General features: G+C 40.3%; 1 protein-coding gene across 1 annotated transcript; it reads left to right on the top strand.

Annotated features, from left to right (window-relative positions):
* Nucleotides 1-388: 388 nt before the first annotated feature.
* LOC140246075 (metabotropic glutamate receptor 3-like) lies at nt 389-20,158 on the top strand. Its single transcript, XM_072325519.1, has 4 exons — nt 389-1,736; nt 2,164-3,236; nt 18,764-18,937; nt 20,038-20,158. The coding sequence occupies exons 1-4, from the start codon at nt 389-391 to the stop codon at nt 20,071-20,073; spliced, it is 2,631 nt and encodes an 876-aa protein (XP_072181620.1). The 3' UTR covers nt 20,074-20,158.
* The last annotated feature ends 1,738 nt before the right edge of the window (nt 20,159-21,896 follow it).

The raw sequence follows: 21,896 nt of genomic DNA, 5'->3' as shown, positions 1-21,896 counted from the left end.
ATGAATAGCTAGAAAAGACTAATACCTTCTGTTTGTATCTATTCAAGCAGATGCTGAGACACTTACAACTTGTTATCTATCATATCACATCCTAACTCGTTTTGTTGACAATGACATTCAAAACTGCTCTAGAATTGTTGGACACATTGTCATAAAGTCATTTTTTCTATATCTCTATCTTTCCCGTTCAGGATGACTCCAAGGGCAGGAAGTATCCGTTTTGCGAGCGTTCTCCGTTACCTTGGAAACTACTGAATAGACATAACTTCACAAGTGCGATTGCCAAAGATTTCAGCAACTCAAATGTTTGCACGGGAACAAAACATCGCCACGCTATCTCATTGCGGATATTTTCTTCTTTGGCGTGGCTGCACTTTTTGGAGGGAAAATGGGGATACCGACCGTACCAGCAATCCTGATGTTGTTATGTCTTCTGTATGTGGCAGCTATGGTGCGGCTGGGTGGCGGGGTTGCCTCGACTACCACGGCGGAGATACCCGGAGACATTGTAATTGGTGGGCTGTTTCCGATTCATGAAAAAGGCTCACCGCACGTCGGGTCGACACCTGACGAACGATGTGGTCTTATTAACGAAGATAGGGGCATCCAGCGAGTGGAAGCCATGCTCTTTGCCATTGATAAGGTCAATAATGATTCTTCGCTTCTGCCAGGGATCCAGCTCGGTGCGAGTGTCAGGGACACGTGTTCAGTGGATACCTTCGCCCTGGAGCAATCTCTTGAATTTGTCAGGAGTTCTCTGACGACGTCATCTAGACAAAACTGCTTCAACCAGAGCGCGAGCGCGAAATCGAAGCCCTCTCAGAGCGTGGTCGGGGTCGTAGGTGGCTCCTACTCTACCGTATCTATGCAGGTGTCTAATTTGCTGCGTTTGTTTGAAATCCCGCAGATAAGTTATGCTTCAACCAGCGCAAGATTGTCAGACAAATCTCGCTTTGAGTTCTTTGCGAGGACAGTCCCGCCCGATACACTCCAAGCCAAAGCAATTGCTGATATTCTATCGCTGTTCAATTGGACGTATGTGTCGACTGTTTCATCAGAGGGAGAATACGGGGAGTCGGGAATGGACCAATTCGAAAAAGAACGTGTCATGCGAAATATCTGCATAGCCGCTTCTGAGAAGATCCCTTATTCCTCCGATGCGACCACATACGATCACATCATTAAGAACCTTCGTCGGAAGAAGGCAGCTCGGGTTGTTGTTCTGTTTACGCGAGATGTGGATGCCCGTGACTTGTTGGAAGCAGCGCATCGTGCCAACGCCACCGAAAAGTTCGTCTGGATTGCCAGTGATGGATGGGGAGTCCAGGCCATGCCTGTCAATGGACGTGAAGCTGTCGCGGAGGGCGCTATAACTATTGAACTTCAGACAAAACAAGTGAAAGAATTCGATGAATATTTCTTAAGACTTAATCCTTTGACATACAAACGAAATCCTTGGTTCAAGAAGTTTTGGGAACAGAAATTCAACTGTATGGTGGATCTTAGGACTAACAGAAATCATTCAAAGGTCTGTTCCGGACGAAGTCTCAACGAAAAGAACCATCACCAAGAGAAAAAGACTCAGTTTGTAGTAGATGCTGTGTTCGCAATGGCGCATGCTTTGCAATCTATGCATGAAGACCTTTGCCCTGGAACAGAAAAGCTCTGCGATGAAATGACCCCAGTTGATGGCGTAAGCCTCTTTAAAAACTACATATTGAATACATCGTTTGTCGGTGAGTACACGCAGAACTTCACATGCAAAATGATTGATAACCTCACCCTTGATTATTAATGAATGGTAGCATTACGCATTAGAGCTTGTCTTTGAAGATATTTCGTCATAAAGGTTGACATGAATCGTTATTCACTGGAAATAACACATCAAGTTTTTTCTCCTTAATCATGCAAAATGTAAGGGAAAAGAGGGGGGGGGGTGTCCATTTCTAAATACAGATCATGTTATCTGCGCAGAAGACTAGTTCAGATGCAAGATTTGCACTTATGACACTGCTAACAGTACATACAGTTCAAGTATAACGGTAGCGGTAAGATAGAATTCAACTTACTTCCCTGGGTGCTTTCTATCATTATTTTTGCATGTCATCAAAAGTGTTGAAATGAGGAATCATAATAGTTCGAATCATATGTCCTTGTTCTCAGATCTTGCAGACACAGAAGTAAGATTTGACGCGCAGGGTGACGGACCTGGACGTTATGACGTCATGAACTTTCGACCAATCGAGGGTACCGACAAGTACCACTACGTCCGGGTGGGAGAATGGGCCCAAACCCTCTCAATGGATCCTTCCGTCGTTCATTTCCACCCTGGACTGGATAGCTACAGTCCCCACGGTGCTCCCTACTCCCAATGCAGCCTCCCCTGTGGACCAGGTGAGATGAAACTCCTTCAGGACGACCAGATCTGTTGCTGGGTGTGCATCAGGTGCAAACCTCGTGAGTACCTGGAAAACGAGTACAACTGTCAACCTTGCGATGTAGGTTACTGGCCCACAGCCGACCTCACCGGATGCTACAAGCTAAAAGAGGAACACATGGAATGGGTGTCTGTCCACAGTTTCGTCCCAATGATTCTTTCTTTACTGGGAATTGTAGCCACCTGTGGAGTTATCGTGATATTCTTCCAATATAGCGACACGCCGCTCGTGAAGGCCTCTAGTCGCGAGCTAAGCTTTCTCCTTCTTGGAGGAATCCTAATGTGCTACTCCATGACCTTCCCACTAGTGGCCAAGCCGTCAGTCATTGTGTGCTCCATCCAGAGACTTGGTCTGGGATTATCTTTCTGCATATGCTATGCGGCCATGCTGACAAAGACCAGTCGGATTGCGCGCATATTCGACAGTGCGTCGCGGTCCGCAAAGCGGCCTAAGTACATCAGCCCCTGCTCCCAACTCGTGATATGTCTGGGTTTAATCAGCATACAGATCTTCGGGGAACTTGTGTGGTTGGCCGTGGATCCACCGCGAAAAGTTGTGAGATTCTCAGAAAACAAGTCGGAAGCGATTCTGAAGTGTGAAATCACGGAGATCAGCCTTGTCTTGTCACTTGTGTACGACATGTTTCTTATAGCAATGTGTACGGTATACGCATTTAAGACCCGGAAGATACCTGAAAATTTCAACGAAGCCAAATTCATTAGTTTTACCATGTACACAACATGTATTGTGTGGTTTGCCTTTGTTCCAGTCTACTTCGTCACCAAGGATGATTTTAGAGTAAGTATCAACAGACTCTTTCTCTTCTTGGTAGTATTGTTTTCTTGAATTCTTGTCATATTTCACTAGTATTGAGTCTCTCATCGTGGAGTGTACCATCTCCTACTCTCCTTAACACTGTTGATGTACTGAACAACACATCGATTTGTTTTTACGTGTCACTGTACAATGTATACTACATGATATCTTTGAAAGAGTTTTCCCTTTCCTATTTTATGTCATCAATCAAAGCACACTCCCTTTAGGTGTCAAGTACAAACTATGGTTGTTTTATGTAGGTAATGATATTAAATAAACCTAATGAATGCATCACTGTTTACATAATGCTAAACGAAATATCAATTCACGCTTACTTAAGAAATGTTCTACTGCGTTAATCCAGGCTGAATCATCAAGAAAGATGACTTAGATGAGGTTGTTCTTTGTTTTGTTTTTTGTTTTTGTTTTTGTTTTGTTTGTTTGTTTGTTTGTTTGTTTGTTTTTTTTTTTGGGGGGGGGGGCATTAAAAGATGCCGAGAAAGACGTCTTTCGATCTGGTCAATTTTTCATAGAGTTTTCCAGGACAGTCAAGTACTGACAGACCCTTAAACAAATGATCGTACTTCTAAGAAAAGGTCAATTGTATTGCACTTTCTCAAGATAAACAGCCACAGAGGCATAGCATGCGAGTTTGTTCTTAAGTGGCAGTCCGTATTTGTGTCGTCTGTCAATATCAATTCTTTATATCCTGTCAAAGTGTCACGTGATATAGCAATACTGTCTATCTTGATCAAGACCAAAATGAAATGAAAGTCATCCTGTCAGTCATAACACAGACAAACTCTAGATTTCATGTAGACGTATATTATACAGTTTACTCTCAGATATTTTAGTATTAATCAAGAGATGGTACAAATGTTGGGTGTTTACCTCGAATGCTATAATTCAATATGCAGCAAGACAATTTTGCTCAGGAACTCTGAAAAAGATCCATGCGATGGACGTGCATATTAGATCTTTCCGTCATCCTGGGTAGATTTATCATGACGGTTGGCTTGGAGTAATGTAATCACGAACCTACAATGTGCAGTGGCCTTTATAGGTCTGCCATTGCTTTATCATGACATTTTTGATCGATTTGTTTTATATTTTGCTTTTTTATCGTTTTCATTTGTTTTTGTGGTGAAATGTCCACATTCTCCGAAGATGATTCTCCTTGTTTCAGACTCATGCCCCAAATCTCCCAGCGAGATCGCAAAGAGGATACGTCCAATGCGATTTCAGGTAACCCGAGCAAGGGCCCTGTATATCAGCCGGTGGGAGAGATCTTCCATGACGTTCTCGTCCATTTTGTTTTCGTCTTCGTGCAATGAATCAAACTTCTGAGATTCTCCATCCCCTGAGGCACGAATCTCGTCTCTTTGAGAAGACAATCTCATGTAGCCTTTGAATCGAATGAAAACAAACCGATCCCATTTCGCACGCACGATAAATTTCCTTGCCGATATGCGATAGAATTCGATTTGAAACTCGGCTGAGAGAGCGCCTTCCTCCGTGCTTGTTACGTCAGTATTTCGTGTAACGTCCCGGATTGGACCAATCCCGTGAGACTGATAATCGCCGCACAATCAGTGACGTCCACGCGCCTAGATCGTCTCTTGTCACAGATTGCTAAATTGACGTCTATATGTGTCCCCATACTGATATGGCTTTCCATATCGTTTGGCAAAATTTGGGAAAAACATAATCACACGACTGGGTCTTCACGTAATGAGTGGGGCAGAAAGAGGCTGTAGAGGGGGACAAACTGATTGAAAATCGGAGCGATTCAGTTACCAAGACGGATTTAGGTGGAAGCAAGACAGTGTCTTTGAGAGTCAGGGGCAGGGGTAATAATCATTTAGAGTGTAACGAGGCATGTTACAGCGAAGGAAGAGCTAGTCGCTCTCCTCCGACTCCCGCTGAAAACAACTCAGAGTCTTGTTATTCTTTGAGCGACTAATTTTGATGGCATCTTTCCTTGGTTACAAGCTTGATAGGGACAAACATGAACGCTTCGACTCATTTCCGACTCGGAATGGGCGAACGTGATCATAGCACGCCGTCTTGCTTTCTGCGGTAGATGTAGCCTTATTGTTGAAAGGCACCGCCAGGGGTCCGGGGCATATTATAGTCCAAGTGTCGCTGCAAACGCCCTAAAGACACGCCGCGAAAGACGACACCGTTCAAAGCAACCCACAAAGTCCTAGCGTTATCAAGTTACCACTTTACAATTGTCTGGTGATCATATATATATCTCCCCTGCTCGCCTTTTTCTCTTTCTAGAGGTATCAGGTGGTACCCGTAGTCGGGAGAAAGCAAGGTAGGTTGATAGGCTACCTGTTTTATCTTAGAATCCTACAGTGCGCAGGCCAAAAGAAAGGATAAAATGATAGCTACACCCAATGACGTGCATGTGTTCATTCATTTCATCATACTTATTTCGCGGGGGTTATCACAATACATGTAATTTTCGTAGACTGAGAAAATGTGTTAAAAGTTAAAAAGAAGAAAGAAAAAGGTTTGATAGTATCATGTATCTTATTTGCCTCCATGTAGAATTTGTGGCGAATTTGTGCTTCAATGACGTTTACCCACAGGCATCAAAGCAATACCTCTGTAAATGTCAGCTTTTCACAACATTTAACTTTTTTTTTTCTAAAGAAGCTATACCGTGACCTTTCAGGGTCTGACGGCGAGATAAAACTGATAATGATAATGATATCGGTGTCGAAACGAAAAGCAAAAATGTTAAGACTATTTCGTGCTCTGTTGAATAGCAAAGCGGTGAATTCTGAATAAATGACCCGAGATACACGAAAAATGGTGTTTAAAGTACGTGTTTGATTTTTGCTCCAGGAAAAAAAAAATTATTGAATTCTATTGAAAATAATCATGAAACATGCCAGTGGTTGTCGGTAAGGGTATTTGCTTCGTATCATGGCCCGATGAGTGACCGGTATATCTAATCAGCTCTAGATTATTTGTTTACCTGTTTTACTTAATACCCGGAGCCGAGTTTCTTCTCCCCAATGACGGGTGAGCGACAGACAAAGATAGTTCTTGGCTGGAAATAAAATTAAAAAAAAAAGATCGCTGTCGAGAGTTCGTCGAAGCAAAATTGCTTTGGCTCAAATCTGAGGAAGCAGAATTCAATTCAGAAATTCGGAATTTCACGATCTAGTTGAGGTGCATCTCACCACACGCTTGGTTTGGCTGATCGAGTTGTATCTGTATGGAGTGTGTGTCGGTTCCGTGTCTCTAGAGAGAGCCTTTAGCGGCCAAGCACCCCCAGGATGATGATTGCTGAAAATTAAAACTCTACCGGTTAAGTGTCACCTATACGGAAATCACATTTCCTGAAATCACATGAGAATTCTGCGGGATCGAATTCTTGCCAGTCTATAATTGCTTTATTTCACGCCAAACAAGTTCAGTCTTGGGATTTAAACTGCTACGATAAATGATTAACTCATAATATGGGAGCTTAGCATGCATCAGTGTTTTTCCTTTCCATGTGGTGAATAAATTGAAGAAGCCTTGCATCGAATGCATTGAACATAAATGATAGTCAAATGTGATAACTAATCTATTTCATTTTGATTTGTGTGGCTCTTTCCGAGCAGAGTAAACTTAATGCTTATTCATGTAGGAAATGGTGAACCACGACAACTTTTTGTACAACTTTAATTTTATTTTGTCCTCAGTTTTCTAGTCCAGAAGTTTCTTCCAAGACCGATTTTTTTTTTCTCAGTAGAAATTATTGCCATTAAAACTTGAACTAAGAGCGTGCACAGGTATAAACATAGCGTCGGGAATCTTTACCAACATATTATTTGGTATTGTTTGGAAATCAATTTATGAAAAAAGATCTTCAAATCCTTGAAAAGGTGAGTGTCTTCATTAACTGCAGTGTAAGGTAGTTATTTGAATGGTTTAACAACATCGAGTCGACATTTTGTTCATGGACAAATAGTTAAGCTCACATTGACAGCATCGTTATTTTTAAAACTTGCCTATGTGCTTGTGTGTGCTTTTATTCTTTGAGTGAGTATAAAACGGCTCAGTCAACACTGTTCCACAACGATCTTTTGAATTAGATCCTATAAGCTCCAACAAAATTAAACAGTGTCCTCAAGATTCCTTTGACTCTGTGGTGGCTACCGGTTACTTTCTGTGCGTACCGCAATGACTGTAGTTAAGAATTAAACGAACACGGCTTATTAACATAGCACGTCACAAACGTTCGTGCCATCTCCTGGGTTATTGATACAGGAGATGCGTCTCCTACCGACCTTAAAAAAGTACGCTTTCGAAAGCTCGCATTTTTAGAACAGCATTTTGTACTGCGCCAGCAGACGTATGCTGCGCGGGAAGTGTTCGATTTATGACACCGGCAAAGTGTCGGTGCAGCTCAAGCGGCCGAGTGCTTCTCGCAAGCATGGTGTCGGGAGATTCTAAGCGGCAAAGCGATGAATTGGCGGGTTGCTTTTCATTTGCTCGGACGGTGTTCTTTTGACATTCCGTGTCATATTCGTCACCTCAGTGAAATCGATCCTGAAAAACGACCCGAAATGGTTGTCAAAGAGAAGGCAGGACGAGCCATGCCTCACCAGACTTTTTGAGGGTACGGAGTGGACAAGCCAACGTTTCGTCATGTAAGGGTCGGTAGGCAAATATGAAAAGTAAAGCTAAGCTACGTGACGGCGATGCATAAAGATGGTTGTAAGATGCGACCCAAGACACAATACCCAAGAAATGAAGGCCTCCGCAGTCTGTTGTCGTTGCAAACTGACGTCAATTCATAAATGTATTGATCGCATTCCATGAACATTAGTGAATACCATCACAATATATTGTATTACTGCTACACTTGAGATTTTCCCAATTCTTTCGTGGCGTACAATGTTGAAAACAGCCACCAAATATGATAACCCACCTTGCAAACTGTACATGATACCAACTACATGAACTTGAGCTATGGTTCTATGAACTATATACGGAAAAACACTAGAGGCGGAGTGTTAAGTCTAATGAAATTTCCTTTTATTAAAATGTCACAGAAACTTTATAAATAATGATATAAAAGTAATGGATTCTTCAGTAACTATAAGGTCGCCCCTTCTCGGGGCTATATATATACTCTGACTATTTTCTGAACATGGGAGAATTAAAAGAAAAGAAAAGATAATGCTTTTAGTCAATTTCGTGCAAAAAGAAGTAGATATCTCTTTCGAGCATTGCTATGAAATAAAGGTGATTATTGCACAACTGATAATGATTAAGCTATTGGATTATCCTTTTCATGAGAACATATTTACGGGATTACGATGAATAAGTCATTTAGTTAAGCAATGCAGTAAGTGATTAAATGCATGAAAATCTTATGAAGTATGTACTATACTCCTTGTGTACTGGCCTGCATCGTCTAGACTCTAGACTATCAGATACGACAGGAGTCTCGAGTTGTTTTCTTGCATGAGCAAATTGCCAGACCTCTCGAGTTTACTTTATGGAAAATGAAATCAAGATTGAATCGGGAGCTTTATTTCACCGGTGCTCAAACCCACAGGGGGCGTGCTATCATGGGGTCAGCAGACTTTCTGTGGAGGTATTTCCACCCTTAGATAAAATGAAGAAATTAACACAAGTTCCTGCCGATCGTCCGTATTTACATTCCTGATGTTTGACTGCCACGTCAAATCAACAACGAGCATTTTAGTGACGTCATCAATGGGAGATAGACATAACCAAGCCTGCCTGTGGTTTACTTAGTTTACGAATTAGTACAAGTCCTGTGAAAACAAGCATTAGGCTCAGGCGCTCAGGTCGAACGTATTGAGTTACAGGGACCATCTTTTGATGATTGTTGATTGACTTTTCCTAGAAGACACCATGAAGTAGAGTTTGAAAAATTTCCCCTTCCAACTTCTGTTTGTCGGAGTCACTGTAAAGAAAAAAAAAATGCTCCTGTCTCTGGGAGTAAAATAAATAGATCAGCAAAAGCAACAGTCTGAAAGCCGAAAACGCACGATGTATTTCAATTTCTGAGAAGAAAAACGGTATTGTTATCTGAACAACATTTGTTTTCAGATATTTAATCGCACAATGATGTTTTGAACGAAATCATGCGATCAAAACATAATAATTATCACGTCCCATTTTTTTTCTTTACATGAATGTATTATGCTACGGACATTCTCCGACGTCAATATTGCATGCAGCCTCTCCCGTTTCAACGGGCATTGTAAGCATCGGGATGGAAAATGAGGTTAAAGGTCATCTGAAATGGGGTATGGAGATGTCGAACTCGACAGGTACTGTCATGGATGTCCCCCTCCCCTCCCCCCCCCCCACTCCCTTCTCCCGACTCCCTCCAGAGGCCGAGAATTGATATATACGATTTTTTTCCCCCAGCTCATCTCGAGAGGTGGTGCGAGCGGGCGAGTTATTCCGTGAAGAGTCCGAGCTGTCAGTATGATGTGCAGGGGGCGAAATGCGATGCCCGCAGATTTTTTTTTTCTTTCTTTCATTTTTTCCTCCTAAGTTTTAATTTAATCGGTCGCAGGTGCAAATGGCTCCGAATCGAAAGAGCCAAAATTATCCCCTCTACGGGCTGCTGCTCAAGACAGTCGAGACGAGTACATGAACCCCAGGGAAGTTTTCAGGGGAGGCCCACACAACCCATCGAAACACCCACGGATGTTAACTTTGACGTGTCAATCATATGCCCACTGCTTAATGACGTCAAAAGAGGAGCAAAGTGCTAAACAGCATAAATACTATAAATACTATATTACATTAATTATAGCGTGCTCTCTCTCTCTCTCTATCACACACACACACACACACACGCATACACTTTAATGCATTCTCTCCCTCGCAATAAAAACCTGATAAAATGTTCAAAAACAAGAATTATGAATTAAGGATCAATTTCATTCCCTGACGTCAATCCTTCAAGTATTTTATGCTCTAGAATCCTCTGAATGCCACAGTGGTAATTAAAGTTGTTCAACGTGATGATCAGGATTCAAACTTCATGCCTCGCAAACTTGCCAGCACACCGACCTTTGCTAATTTTAGGCACTACCAGAGGAGCTATTTCCATCACACACCCTCTCGCCTTTTTGCACTTTGTGATAGCCGGTTAATTACATTATTTTTGTGCTTATTCCATTTACGTAAGCCATGCATCCATGCATGAGCTCTTAAGAAATCGTAACAATAAAAGCTTCAATAAGAAAACTGACTCTTCTAGGTTTGGAACGACAGAGGAATATTGTGAAATGAGGCAGTGTGAAATGGTGTTAAAATTGTTCTGACGATAATGATTATGGTCGTTGCTCATTCCTTCAGCTCTGACAAACATCTGATGATATTTGGTAACTGCTCTGACGTTTACATACTATTTATACTTATGGGCAATGTCTCCTTATTGTGCCTTGTTCGGTTGTACAGTGCGTATCAAAAAAAAAAAAAGAAGAAGAATATATTCCAACATTAGAGGGTTACTATTCCATAATTGTCAATTATAGAGAGCCCAATGATTGTCATGGGGATAGGAGATGCATAACATTTGTTAACACAATTAGATACCAATGGAAAGAATGAGAGTCCCCCTTACCTCACAACCGTCATTGGAAGCTCTTTTGTTGACAACTATATGGAAAAGTAGCCCTCTGAAGTTGGATTACTTTTTTTTTTTATACGCACTGTAAATCGTTGGAGTTTCCACACTTTCATTCTAGGAGCGTTTGCGGTGAATAGCGGTTTTGTTTTGAAAAGTGTGGATTTTCCTGTAGGGCATATCATATTTTTCTGTTTGTTGTTTGTTTGTTGTTGTTGTTGTTGTTTTTTTTTTTTTTTTTGGGGGGGGGGTGGTATTTCTTGAAGCAATTTGAGACCGTGATAAGTTGAACAGGTGTCAATGACGTTTCTCCTCGTTGTATCGAGAGTTTTAGTACAGAGGATATATCCTTAAGAAAGTTGCGGGTAGTTGCATGCTTACACCATGAACAGTTCACCATTAAGGAGCAAAAACAAAAACGTGGTCACGATGTATTTGCTTTATGAGCTAACTGATATTCAGTTCAGGGCCAAGGAATGCCTAGTCCAGGTTAATGGTTATTTTGTCTATAAGTTACTTTTCCAGCCCTGTGTATTCCACAGTGCCTCTGAATTGCTCACTAAATGAATGGCCGAATATTGTTCCACTAATTTGACGTCAACACTTCTGCCAAGCAATTTAAGTGAAAAATGCTTGGTGCTAAAACTTTTATTATCCTGTCCTGTCTTACAAATAGTACCAGATATCTATACAGTACAAGTCTAGAAATGATGGTGAAAACAGCCTCGAAAGCGATGCCACTTTTAAAGAAAAAAAAAAAGAAAAAAAGAAAAGTGGCAATATGAAAAGACTTACATGACTTATGTGATTACTAAGAAGAAAACGACACTGTTCTTAACAGGACTATTTTAGGACGAAACCAAATCGTCGGATCTGTTACTAGTATTTTCAACAGCATAGGTTCGTGCTTTCCGTCTGTAAGCATTGGTAAGGGAACAAGGTATAGATTAAGTAAACATTATTTAAGAGTGCTATAAATATGGTTGGTTTTTGTTTTTTAGACAAATTAGTACTTTCCGGTTTTCAATCATCTCCTTAAAGGTAGGGAATCCCATTTGCTTGCCTTGAATGAAGAGTTGTATAAATACAGACAGTGGTATGTTGAAGAGAGTATCATTTAAGAAACTCCCATAAGTATTGAAAGTGGAAGGTAACATTTAGTACATTTTTATTGACCGTTAGATTTTGAATTGAATATTTTTCGGGGCTCACCGTAAATTCCAGTACATTACTAGGCTACCTTTGCAGACCCATGCATTGCATGTGTGTCCATCATGTATATTTTGTGAAGAGAGTTCATCAAAACTTACAAACATTTCTATATACATTCTTGCCACACACTGTATATGTTATTACATCAGCTCTTATACTTTTAGATTTGTGTTTATAGATAAAAAAAATACAGAAGACTGCAACAAAAAGGCTTAAGTGTGGCTGACACACAGAACTACTGAGTAGTTGAGTTTTGTGCATTATTCAAATTGTAGATAACTGTTGACTTCCAAATTTCTCAGCAGTGGCCTAAACAAGTCCCCTGAGGTTCATATTTAATGTTTTGCTGCATTTTGGGAGGTCTGTAAAAGGTATCCCCTACCTTTAAAAAACAAAAACAACCAAGAACGTAATACTACGACGCACAAACCGTCGGAAGAGTTAAGCAATAACTTTGTTGTAATAGAAACACACACACACACACACACACACACACACACACACACACACACACAGTTTCTTTGGACAGCTTGAATGAAACCAAAGCTTTCTACCCCTTTGGTTATGATAATATATCGATCGATCACACACGTAGAATATTCCTATCTCTAGATATGATCTGGACCAATATCTTTTCTTCTTACAGTTAAACACAACAGCAAAATTATTCAGAGGATGGACAACAGTGATCAATGATTATTGTATATTCGAAGCTGAGCCGTATCCGTCCGCGTTGACGAATCGTTTTCACACATATGCCTGTGGTCATTTTCCTTGTTTTTTTAATATATATATATATAATCATTCGACATGATATAACCAATATATCTTCCATCCTTACGAACTAGTGGTGCTAGCCTACTTTAGATGTGAGTTCAAATCATTCGATTCTCTAACTGATCATCTCTGCCTCCAACACCCTGTTTATGTCGATTCTCTTTTTCTACTTCATAAGCGTTGGAAACATAAATGTGCATAAATTCATTTTAGAGGTGTTTTCTCTCTATTACACTGATAAGTTTAGTATGTTGGGCATTCACATCACTGGAGTAAAATAATATATTTGATAATCAACAATGTGTGAGTTGAAAAGCAAATGCTCACTATTGCTTCAAATCATTTTTTTTTTCTGAAAAGACTACATTATATTTATGTTGAAATGAAAGAGGCTGTAGATTGTGTGTGTGTCATGGGGTCATACGTATGATTTACTGCTACTTTAGGGGTATGGAGGAGAATCCAGAAATCTAGAATCTCTCTTGGTATGTCAGAAGAAAGACAAAAATCAACATGAAAAATTTGATATATTAATGTACTAATGGAAGTCTTGAAATTCGTCAGAGACATTGTTCCAGTCCGTGGTGCTGCAAGCGGTGTGATTACCCCACGATAATATTGGATGATGATGCTTCAAAACTAGGAGCAGTTCCCTTATGTTTGCTGCTACCTTGACTGTCCATCACATAATGTCTCTCCGTCAATCAAATAGAAATTGTTTTATTAGTTTCTTCTGCGTCAAGAAGTAAAAAAGCATACAGTCTTCGGGGGAAAAAATGACATTGCTAAATTACCGACGCTGCTCCAAAATGTTGGACTGAAATAATATGATAAAATGAACGACGAATAGAATTACAATATTGCCATGTTTCAGAGGAACACAACGTTGAGTACACAATCAGTAATGTGCAATGTGACATATCACGTTTCGCTCTTATTCTTATAATTTTCTTGATTAATCTTATTCAAATAGCCTTCTGGCAATGTAACAACTCAGGTGTGATATTACTTTCCTGTATTATTTCTTAAGCAAGTGTAGCGGACAAACCCGTCGAAATCAAACAAATATCACTTCGGCAATGGCAAGAAAGGAGAAGTATTCTTTTGATTTCTCTCCTTTTGATTTAGAATTAGACTGTACACATTATTCACTTCAAATATAACGGTGGAATCGCAGTCACAAAAAAGTCGTTACCAGTATTTTTTCGCATCATTTTCTCTGTCGTTTCCATTTATCTTCAATCACCATACGTGTTTGCAATCGCGTGACGTAGATTGGTTTGAGCCAATCAGCGACGAATAGTTTTCTCCGGACAATTATGACGTCACTACTTTGCAACATTCAATTCAGATTGCCTTTTACATCTATGGCTGCTTTAGGTAATTATTCTTCTCGATCATTGTTTATAAACCGGGGAGTCAGAAATATCTTTTCGGATTTCCGACAGACTTTCGAGGAGCTCGACCAAATAGTTCAGTCGATTGCTGCTTTATTTCAAGCAAGGACTGTCACTGGTATTTAGAAAGCGTACCACAGACTTGCCACACATAGCAACCACTCGTACTTCCGGATAGATTTTGGATACTGAATGGTATGTCAAATTAATAGGATAACTTGTTTGCTACGGATTTCATGAATGCGCACCATGACAGCTTTATGCCAAGGCCAAGTTACGTTTGCAATCAAATGTGAAAATCCAATGTAACTGGCAATTTAACCACTCACACTAACGCTTTCATGATTGCAAATTTCTTTTCATATTTTCAGATTGAATTATTCATGCAGCATCAGTGCTTTAGGCAGTGTAATTGGGCACATCTAAAAAAACTGTATACTGGAATTCTTACTTCAGAAATATTTTGTTGACATAGCCTTTCAGAATAAACTCTTTGTCATCTCTATGCCATATTTCTGCGCGTTGTTTTTTTTTTGTCACAATACAAAATGAAGCACTCAATGGCGCCAACAGAATACACGTGGGTATGCATCATTTGTGTAATACATCAATACATCGGAGCTTTGGGAAGTGTTTACAGGTGGCACATCTTCATACAAATCTAACTGAGTTATGGCAAAATCACACTAGAGACATATTTATAGACGCTTGCGGGATATTGAGTGATTTTTCTCCCCAATGAGATAAATGGAATGGTGCTGAAAGCTGGGTATCGATCTGCATTCAGGCTATCTGCCAAGTTTCCTATGGTTGGGATGAAGTCTTCCTTGGTGTAATTCGGAAGTGTGAAGACAGGTTGATTTCAACCAGGAGTGTGGTGGGAAGATTCATAGTGCAAGTATATACAATATTCAATGCGAATTTAGTGAATAGAGTAAAATCAGATGTACAGAATGATGTTATGACAGTAGTAAAGCTACGGAATCTTAAAAGCTGACATGATTTCACGAAAAAAGTAGCATTAGCCTCAAATCATAAATGCGGCTGATATATAACAAAGTTGATGAAGTCAAGGCCTCAATTGTAACGAAATTTCCCATGTGGACATGAAACCCATCAAAAAAAAATGTAATCCCTCCATTTCATGTAATTTCTTAGTTGTTTTTTTTTTTTGCAATTACTTAGCAATGATGACTTTAAGCTGGTGAAAGGTTGTTGTTTAAAAAAAACAAGACATGAGTTTTGTATCATTTTGTACGAAAACGTAATCTCAACTACATTTGGGCGGTGTCCGATATCAGTTTCGGTGAAAATATGGAAATCTTCAACATTTCGTAACCGCTGCTTTTGTTTTGTGTTCGAACCTGATGTAACCTCTTAGATCTTCTGACTTCACTTAACTTGAACAGTATGGTGCAGAGTTGTAACTTGACTTGTCGAAGATGCTACAGAACTCATTTTTCATTGACTCTTTTGTCGCTTGATAAATCATCACATTGGTGACTATACAAATACCAGGAACTTCAAGAGCAATCTACCGTTTCTTGTTTATAGTCCCCCAGAGTTTACCCAATCTAATCGTGAATGCTAACTTCTCCAAACTTAGAACGAAACGGAACCCCATATCTCAGCATAATGATTGGAAATTTATGACGACGAGAAAGACCAAATGAAATCTTTGAAAGATACAGGCAAAATAGCAGCGCGATTTTTTTTTTTCATACTCATATTCAACTTGATGATTACTTGTGAATTCATTGCTTTTTGAATCCCCTAAAAAAGATTCATTTTGTTTGTTTGTATAACTATTATTAAGATTTTTAAGATTTATTAAACTCTATCGATCCCCCGATCGGGAGTATGAGAGTCTCAACAAAAACATTATTTACAATAGTGAATAAGTGTATAAGAGTTAACATATTTACAATAATGAATATGTGTATGAAAATGAACATATTTACAATAATGAATACATTCATAAAAAAACAACAACTATAAACTAGTAAATTTTCGGTTTAACGAAATTACATTATAAAACCCACTGGTTGTTTAACCACCCTGCCTCTTCTAGTAGTTACATTCACTCTGGTAACTGTATTATCATCAAGAAACCTTTCATTAATGATGATTTAGAGAAATACAACATTACTATATGATGAGGTACAAAAGTCCTTTTCTGATATTCTTGATATTCACTTTGATATTCCTACATCAGCCTGTGAAAATCAAAAGATAAGACATGTTTCTTGTTGCAGTTACAGTATGATACCCACAATTACGAATAAGAATACCAACGACAAAAGATGAAAAGATATTATGACAACCTTCTTTCGGAAGGCTACCCATGTTAATAACGAAAAACGGTCCTGATAAGCAATAAGTGCGCATTCATGTCTCCAATAGAGAAAGAACGTCAGGAACAAATGAACGTAAAACTGGAAGCCTGGGACAATGCTTTCCGAAGAATTTGCAGTAATGAAGTATGCAGCTTTGGTTGATAAAGCCTCAGTGCTGTGTAAACAGACCCGTGAGTGATTCCTTCTAGTGATTCATCTTCATATATCTCAAGTGCACACGCGTGACTATGTTGCCGAATGATAGCATGCATCAGCAACCTAATCAAAATGTCCCAGTGTGTCGGGACAAGCTGGCATATGCTCTTTTCCCAGCCACGCTCATTCATCCGACCCGGGAGACGACGGCCTTTCTTGCCTTCCCCGGCCAGGTTGAGGGCTTGACGTTTGCCGAGAGAGAATTGTGTATTCGAGGCCAGGAAATATATCGATCGGTGACTCAAATATATGAGCCCTCTTGACTCGAAGCAGAAAAAGAGCAATTGCATACTCCGGGACCATATATCTCGGCATTCTTTCATTACTAAATAAATCAGTTCTTTTAGAAGCAGCTGCGGACGAATGACACGCAGGCAGAGATGTAAGATGCTCTTTGCAAATACCAAGAAAATCCCCGCTCCATTATTTCACACAAAGGTAGGAAAGAGCTGTAAGCGACTTTGACGAGATGAGTGGAGCTAGTAGGCAAGACAGCCACTTTCTCTGGCATCAACCTGTGATCTCTAACGCGGTAGTAGCCCAATTTGTTGTCAATCCCTCAACGAACCGCTGTGGAACAAATCAATTCAAGCTAAACTACTCTTCAAATACGACAGTCTTAAATCACATAACGGGTAGTCTTGGCATAGGTACGTTGATATCACTCTTGTGCTTATCCTCAGATCCTCTGTTTCTTTCAAAAGAAAGACATATCTTACATGTCAGGCTGATAGAAATGCGAGGAATGGTATGATTTTTGATGCAATTTGTTTTATTCCTCCATTTGTACTAATGAAATCACTGTGAATCACGTTCTAATCAAAATATAGATATAGTACTTAAAAGCATAAATACGTATAATTCAGTGTATACAAAAACATAAGATACCATATCGCATCTGATGGTCCAGGTGGAGGAGATCGTCCTCAATAAGCAGCTTTAATACTTGACTGGCATAACGGCCTCACGCAGGAGTAAAAGCAATTAAAGTCGTTGTCGTTTGGTTGACAAACGTGATCATGGGCACAAAACAGGCTTGCCCGTGTGAGCAGTGGGTAAAGAGGTCGGGGGAAGAGAGAAAAGGTGATTATCAGACGATAATATCAGCCTAAGATATCTGTCAGCTTTTGATCTGGAGGACGAACATTTCTGTTTCGACCATGAGACGAAGCTAGTCCGATATTTATCAACCACTTGAGACTGATGTAGCGATACAAGCAGTCCATGAAACTCCATCTTCATTTGGTGCAACATGGAGTATCTGGGGGCATGTAGTGCATTACGGGGGGGGGGGGGAAGGGCAATAGAAATCACGGGAATGGAAGAAATCAGAGGGAAAAAAAGAAAAAGAGAAGGTAGAATAACAAATAGGAGGAACAAGCAACTATTCTTGCTATTTTAGGCCATTTAATTATCAGTCTTCAGCTGCTGTTCTGTTTATTGTCGTTTCTCCTTTTGAAAGACATGAATGCGTTTGATCAGAGACATCAATTTGGATTAATGGTACAGTGTTTCTATTTCTTGCCACCTTTAATATCATTGCACAATTGCAAAATGGAATATAAGAATGTGGAGTGTGTCTTCATTTTCACATTGCGGTACCAGACTCATGAATAATTGTTTAACCTGATTGTTAAATGAACACCTTTTCAACTACCTTGCCAAGAAGTCGAAATCCTTACCATAACGAGCTAGCATTTTCAGCGGAAACACACTTGTCAGAACCAACTGTATACTCTCAAGTTTCATTCCGCAATCGGAACTTTACCCTATATTCTTTGTAACTAAAGCCCCTGAGTGTGGACACAACGACAAAGAGACTGACATTTCAACCCATGTTTGTTCCCCTCAAGACGTATAGATTTCGTTTTGCTGTTCGCCTTAAAAACAATTCGTTCATTACCACATGCCTTTCTCTCTTCGCCAATGTTTGTTTTTCAGTTGCAGACGACCACCTTGTGCGTGTCCGTCAGCCTGTGTGCGTCCGTTGCGCTCGCCTGTCTTTTCGCGCCCAAAGTTTACATCATCGTCTTCCAGCCGCACAAGAACGTTCGACGACTCAGCTCGCACTCGTCGCGGCGCTCGCAGTACGACGGAGCACGGTTTCGCGACGAGGTGAACAATCACAGTCTATACCACAGTGGTTAGTCCGGCATGGAAATGCCGATGCCTGCTGCATGCATTGTGAGCATGTATCATCATGTATCATGCCTTGGAATGATTTTTAGTACGACCGTATTATTCCCCTTACCCATCCTCGTCCCAGTGCAATCCTTTCAACCTCGTAGAAAGCCAGTAATTTTGATTCTCAGCTACAATGCTGACACTGGTGCAGAAATGTGGTAGTTTTGTTTATTTCTAATTTTACGTGTTGATTTATAAAATGAATGTTCGTACTTTCTTACTTCATTGTTTCTTTTTGAACAAACATCATGATTAAGTCGTTGCCAAAGTGAACACTCTAAACAAGACAAAAGCATGTTGTGCAAAATAATGCCTTGAAAGTGAATCTGTGAAATTCGTCCTTATACTTTGGAGATTTTAATGTTCTCTGTGTATTTGTCAGGGTGTATATGTATTTTGTCGTTGTCGAATGGCGTTGAAGGAATCGGTTCTTAACTTTGTCATTAAATTAAAAACTTTAACTCTCATAATTATGTTGCAAATTTTAGATATATGCAATTCCTGTATGGGTTGATTTCGTGGACACGGCGGAAGGGGGGGGGGGGTGCCGTGAATATATTAATGTGATGCATAATAATGGCGGTCGAAATATCCCTACTGCAGAGTAAAGTAATGATCTGCTCTTGAATTATGCATTTCATGATCCGACAACACATGATGATACACCAATGGCCCTCTTTAGTTGAAAATAATCAAACGTTACTCTCTGTTTCCCTTAATCCTGGAATGTGCTCATACCTGATGACGAATGTATCGATTCGTGATTACACCCAGAATGAATATTGATAAAGGTAACCGAAAATCCAAATTGCAGGTTCCTTGACTCAAACACATCATGACACTTTTCTGTCATTCATACTTTGGTAATTTTGGCGCTAAGACGTGATAATCAGAACTCTAACTTGACATTTACCAGGGTACTTACAACAGCTTCTTTTCGGCTATGATTGTTATTATAGGTAATGGACCGGCCTCAGTTTAAGGCAAGCTCTAAGGAGGATTTGGACTTTGCTTGTTTTTCACCTATACAGTTTCAGTCCAAAGACCCCGCCCTAGAGTCAAACTGATGGCTCATTCGACACACGATAGTCAGGACACAGACGGGGAAACCAGCCAGACTTTTCTCTGACACTGTCACGTGACTGCCAGCACCCAATCAAACGAAGATCTCAACGGCCGAGATGAACTTCGCGTCAAGATGACGTCATGGACGGTCTGGTGGCTGTGACGGTTGCTAGGCACGGCATCAAACCAGCCTCGCGGTACAATCTTCATCAGCTTTCCGAGAAGCACTGGGGATGGTTGGTGACGAGAACCCTGGGGCGGTCTCGATGGATGAATATGTCACGGAATAATGACAGGTCCGCGATTCTTGGGATTTAAAGAATTGAGTCGCTTTCGCTGCCACCCTAGCGGTGACGAGGTGTTTCAAAGTAATTTCGGAGAACTGATTCCATGATACCCACATCAGGACATCATAAGGGTGATGAGTGATTTACTAAACGCATGGAAAAGGAAATACGAAATATCTTGCAGAGACATGACATCAGGTGTTGAACTGGAACGCAACTGACTGTGTTAACGCCATTGCTTTGGAAATGATAAAGTGCCCGTCCGGGGGTGCACGTATACGTCCTACGCTAGCTGGCGTTAATCCATTCTGTACCACTGAGTCAAATGTGCACAGATTTCACACAGAAACCAATGGACCGATAAGCAATATGGCTCACAAAGGGTTAACAGACTTCTTTTAAAGTTTGACTTTCCGGGAAATGAACAAGAGAGGGCGTTATTCCTATAGTGTACACCGAGCAGCAACAGCTCTGCACAGCTCCGAATGTGCATCAATGAGCAGTAATGTTGAGATACAACACTTGGTTTGGCGTATGTCTCAATAAACATCCATTAAAGAACCAGGTTATGCATGTCATGAGAAATAGAAATTCAAGACCGTTCTTTTTTTTTTTTTGAATTCACAGCGAGATTTACATCAGGTTGTGATACAAATGTAAAAAGGAAGAATATAGATATGCTGTGCATGGAGAAAGACAGCAAAAATTGGTAGCCATCCTGTCCAGATGGGGCGTTTGTTCGTTCCTTGACGACCAACAGGAATGTGTGATGTGGAGTAATATTACGATGACACACGAGGATATTTGTGGTGTAATGCAGCTGCATGGAGGCTCGTTATAATATCTGTTCTTGAGAGGTAAACGGATGTAGACGAGTGATATATGTATGTATGTGTGTCTGGGTTCGCTTACTAGTGAGTTCTTTAGCTACATTCAGCTGCACACAAGTGCAATGCTTACTGCATGTGTATAGGGAAGCGCGCCAGCTTTCGGTGAGACACAACATAGTACAATTGCCTTGCCGTCGCACGGCCCTCGGTGAAATAATACTGAATGCGTCTATATCTAATCGGATACTGAGACTATACAACACATGGTGGAAACTCTTCTTGTACACTGGCATTTTGCAACATTATCTATTTTTATAATCGTCCCATATAAGAACCTGATACACATTGACATTGCCTTGCACAACGAACCTGCTGGCTCTTTAATATCATTATCATTAATTTGATCATTCTGTCTCGCCCAATCATTTTCATTTCATGTAATTCGAGGGACAAATACTCTGAATCCTTTACATACACTACAAAACGCGCAGCCCCACACAATAGGATAGAAACTGTTTGGTGCTCATTATTGCACACCTATGCCGTTTCTCAACATTGTACATTGTTTTAAGATAACGTTATCAATGATCATGCCCTATTGCATTATGTATGTTGTACATTGTCAGCTATTGTTGAATTAAGACAGTGCAAGTGCTGAATCCATTTTTAATTTCGACTTTTCAGGAAGTGTTTATAGAAGGATAGAAG

The sequence above is a fragment of the Diadema setosum genome, chromosome 2, assembly GCF_964275005.1.
Source record: "Diadema setosum chromosome 2, eeDiaSeto1, whole genome shotgun sequence".
Classification (NCBI taxonomy): Eukaryota; Metazoa; Echinodermata; class Echinoidea; order Diadematoida; family Diadematidae; genus Diadema; species Diadema setosum.
Note: the sequence above shows the minus strand (reverse complement) of the source record. Positions and strands in the feature narration are given on the sequence as shown.

Bases quoted from the DNA above. Each gene is read 5' to 3' on its own strand.
- LOC140246075 (XM_072325519.1), top strand. From the start codon at position 389: ATGGGGATACCGACCGTACCAGCAATCCTGATGTTGTTATGTCTTCTG. The intron at 3,237-18,763 runs GTAAGTATCAAC...TTTGTTTTTCAG, and splicing joins TCACCAAGGATGATTTTAGA to TTGCAGACGACCACCTTGTG. The intron at 18,938-20,037 runs GTGAACAATCAC...TCACCTATACAG, and splicing joins GAGCACGGTTTCGCGACGAG to TTTCAGTCCAAAGACCCCGC.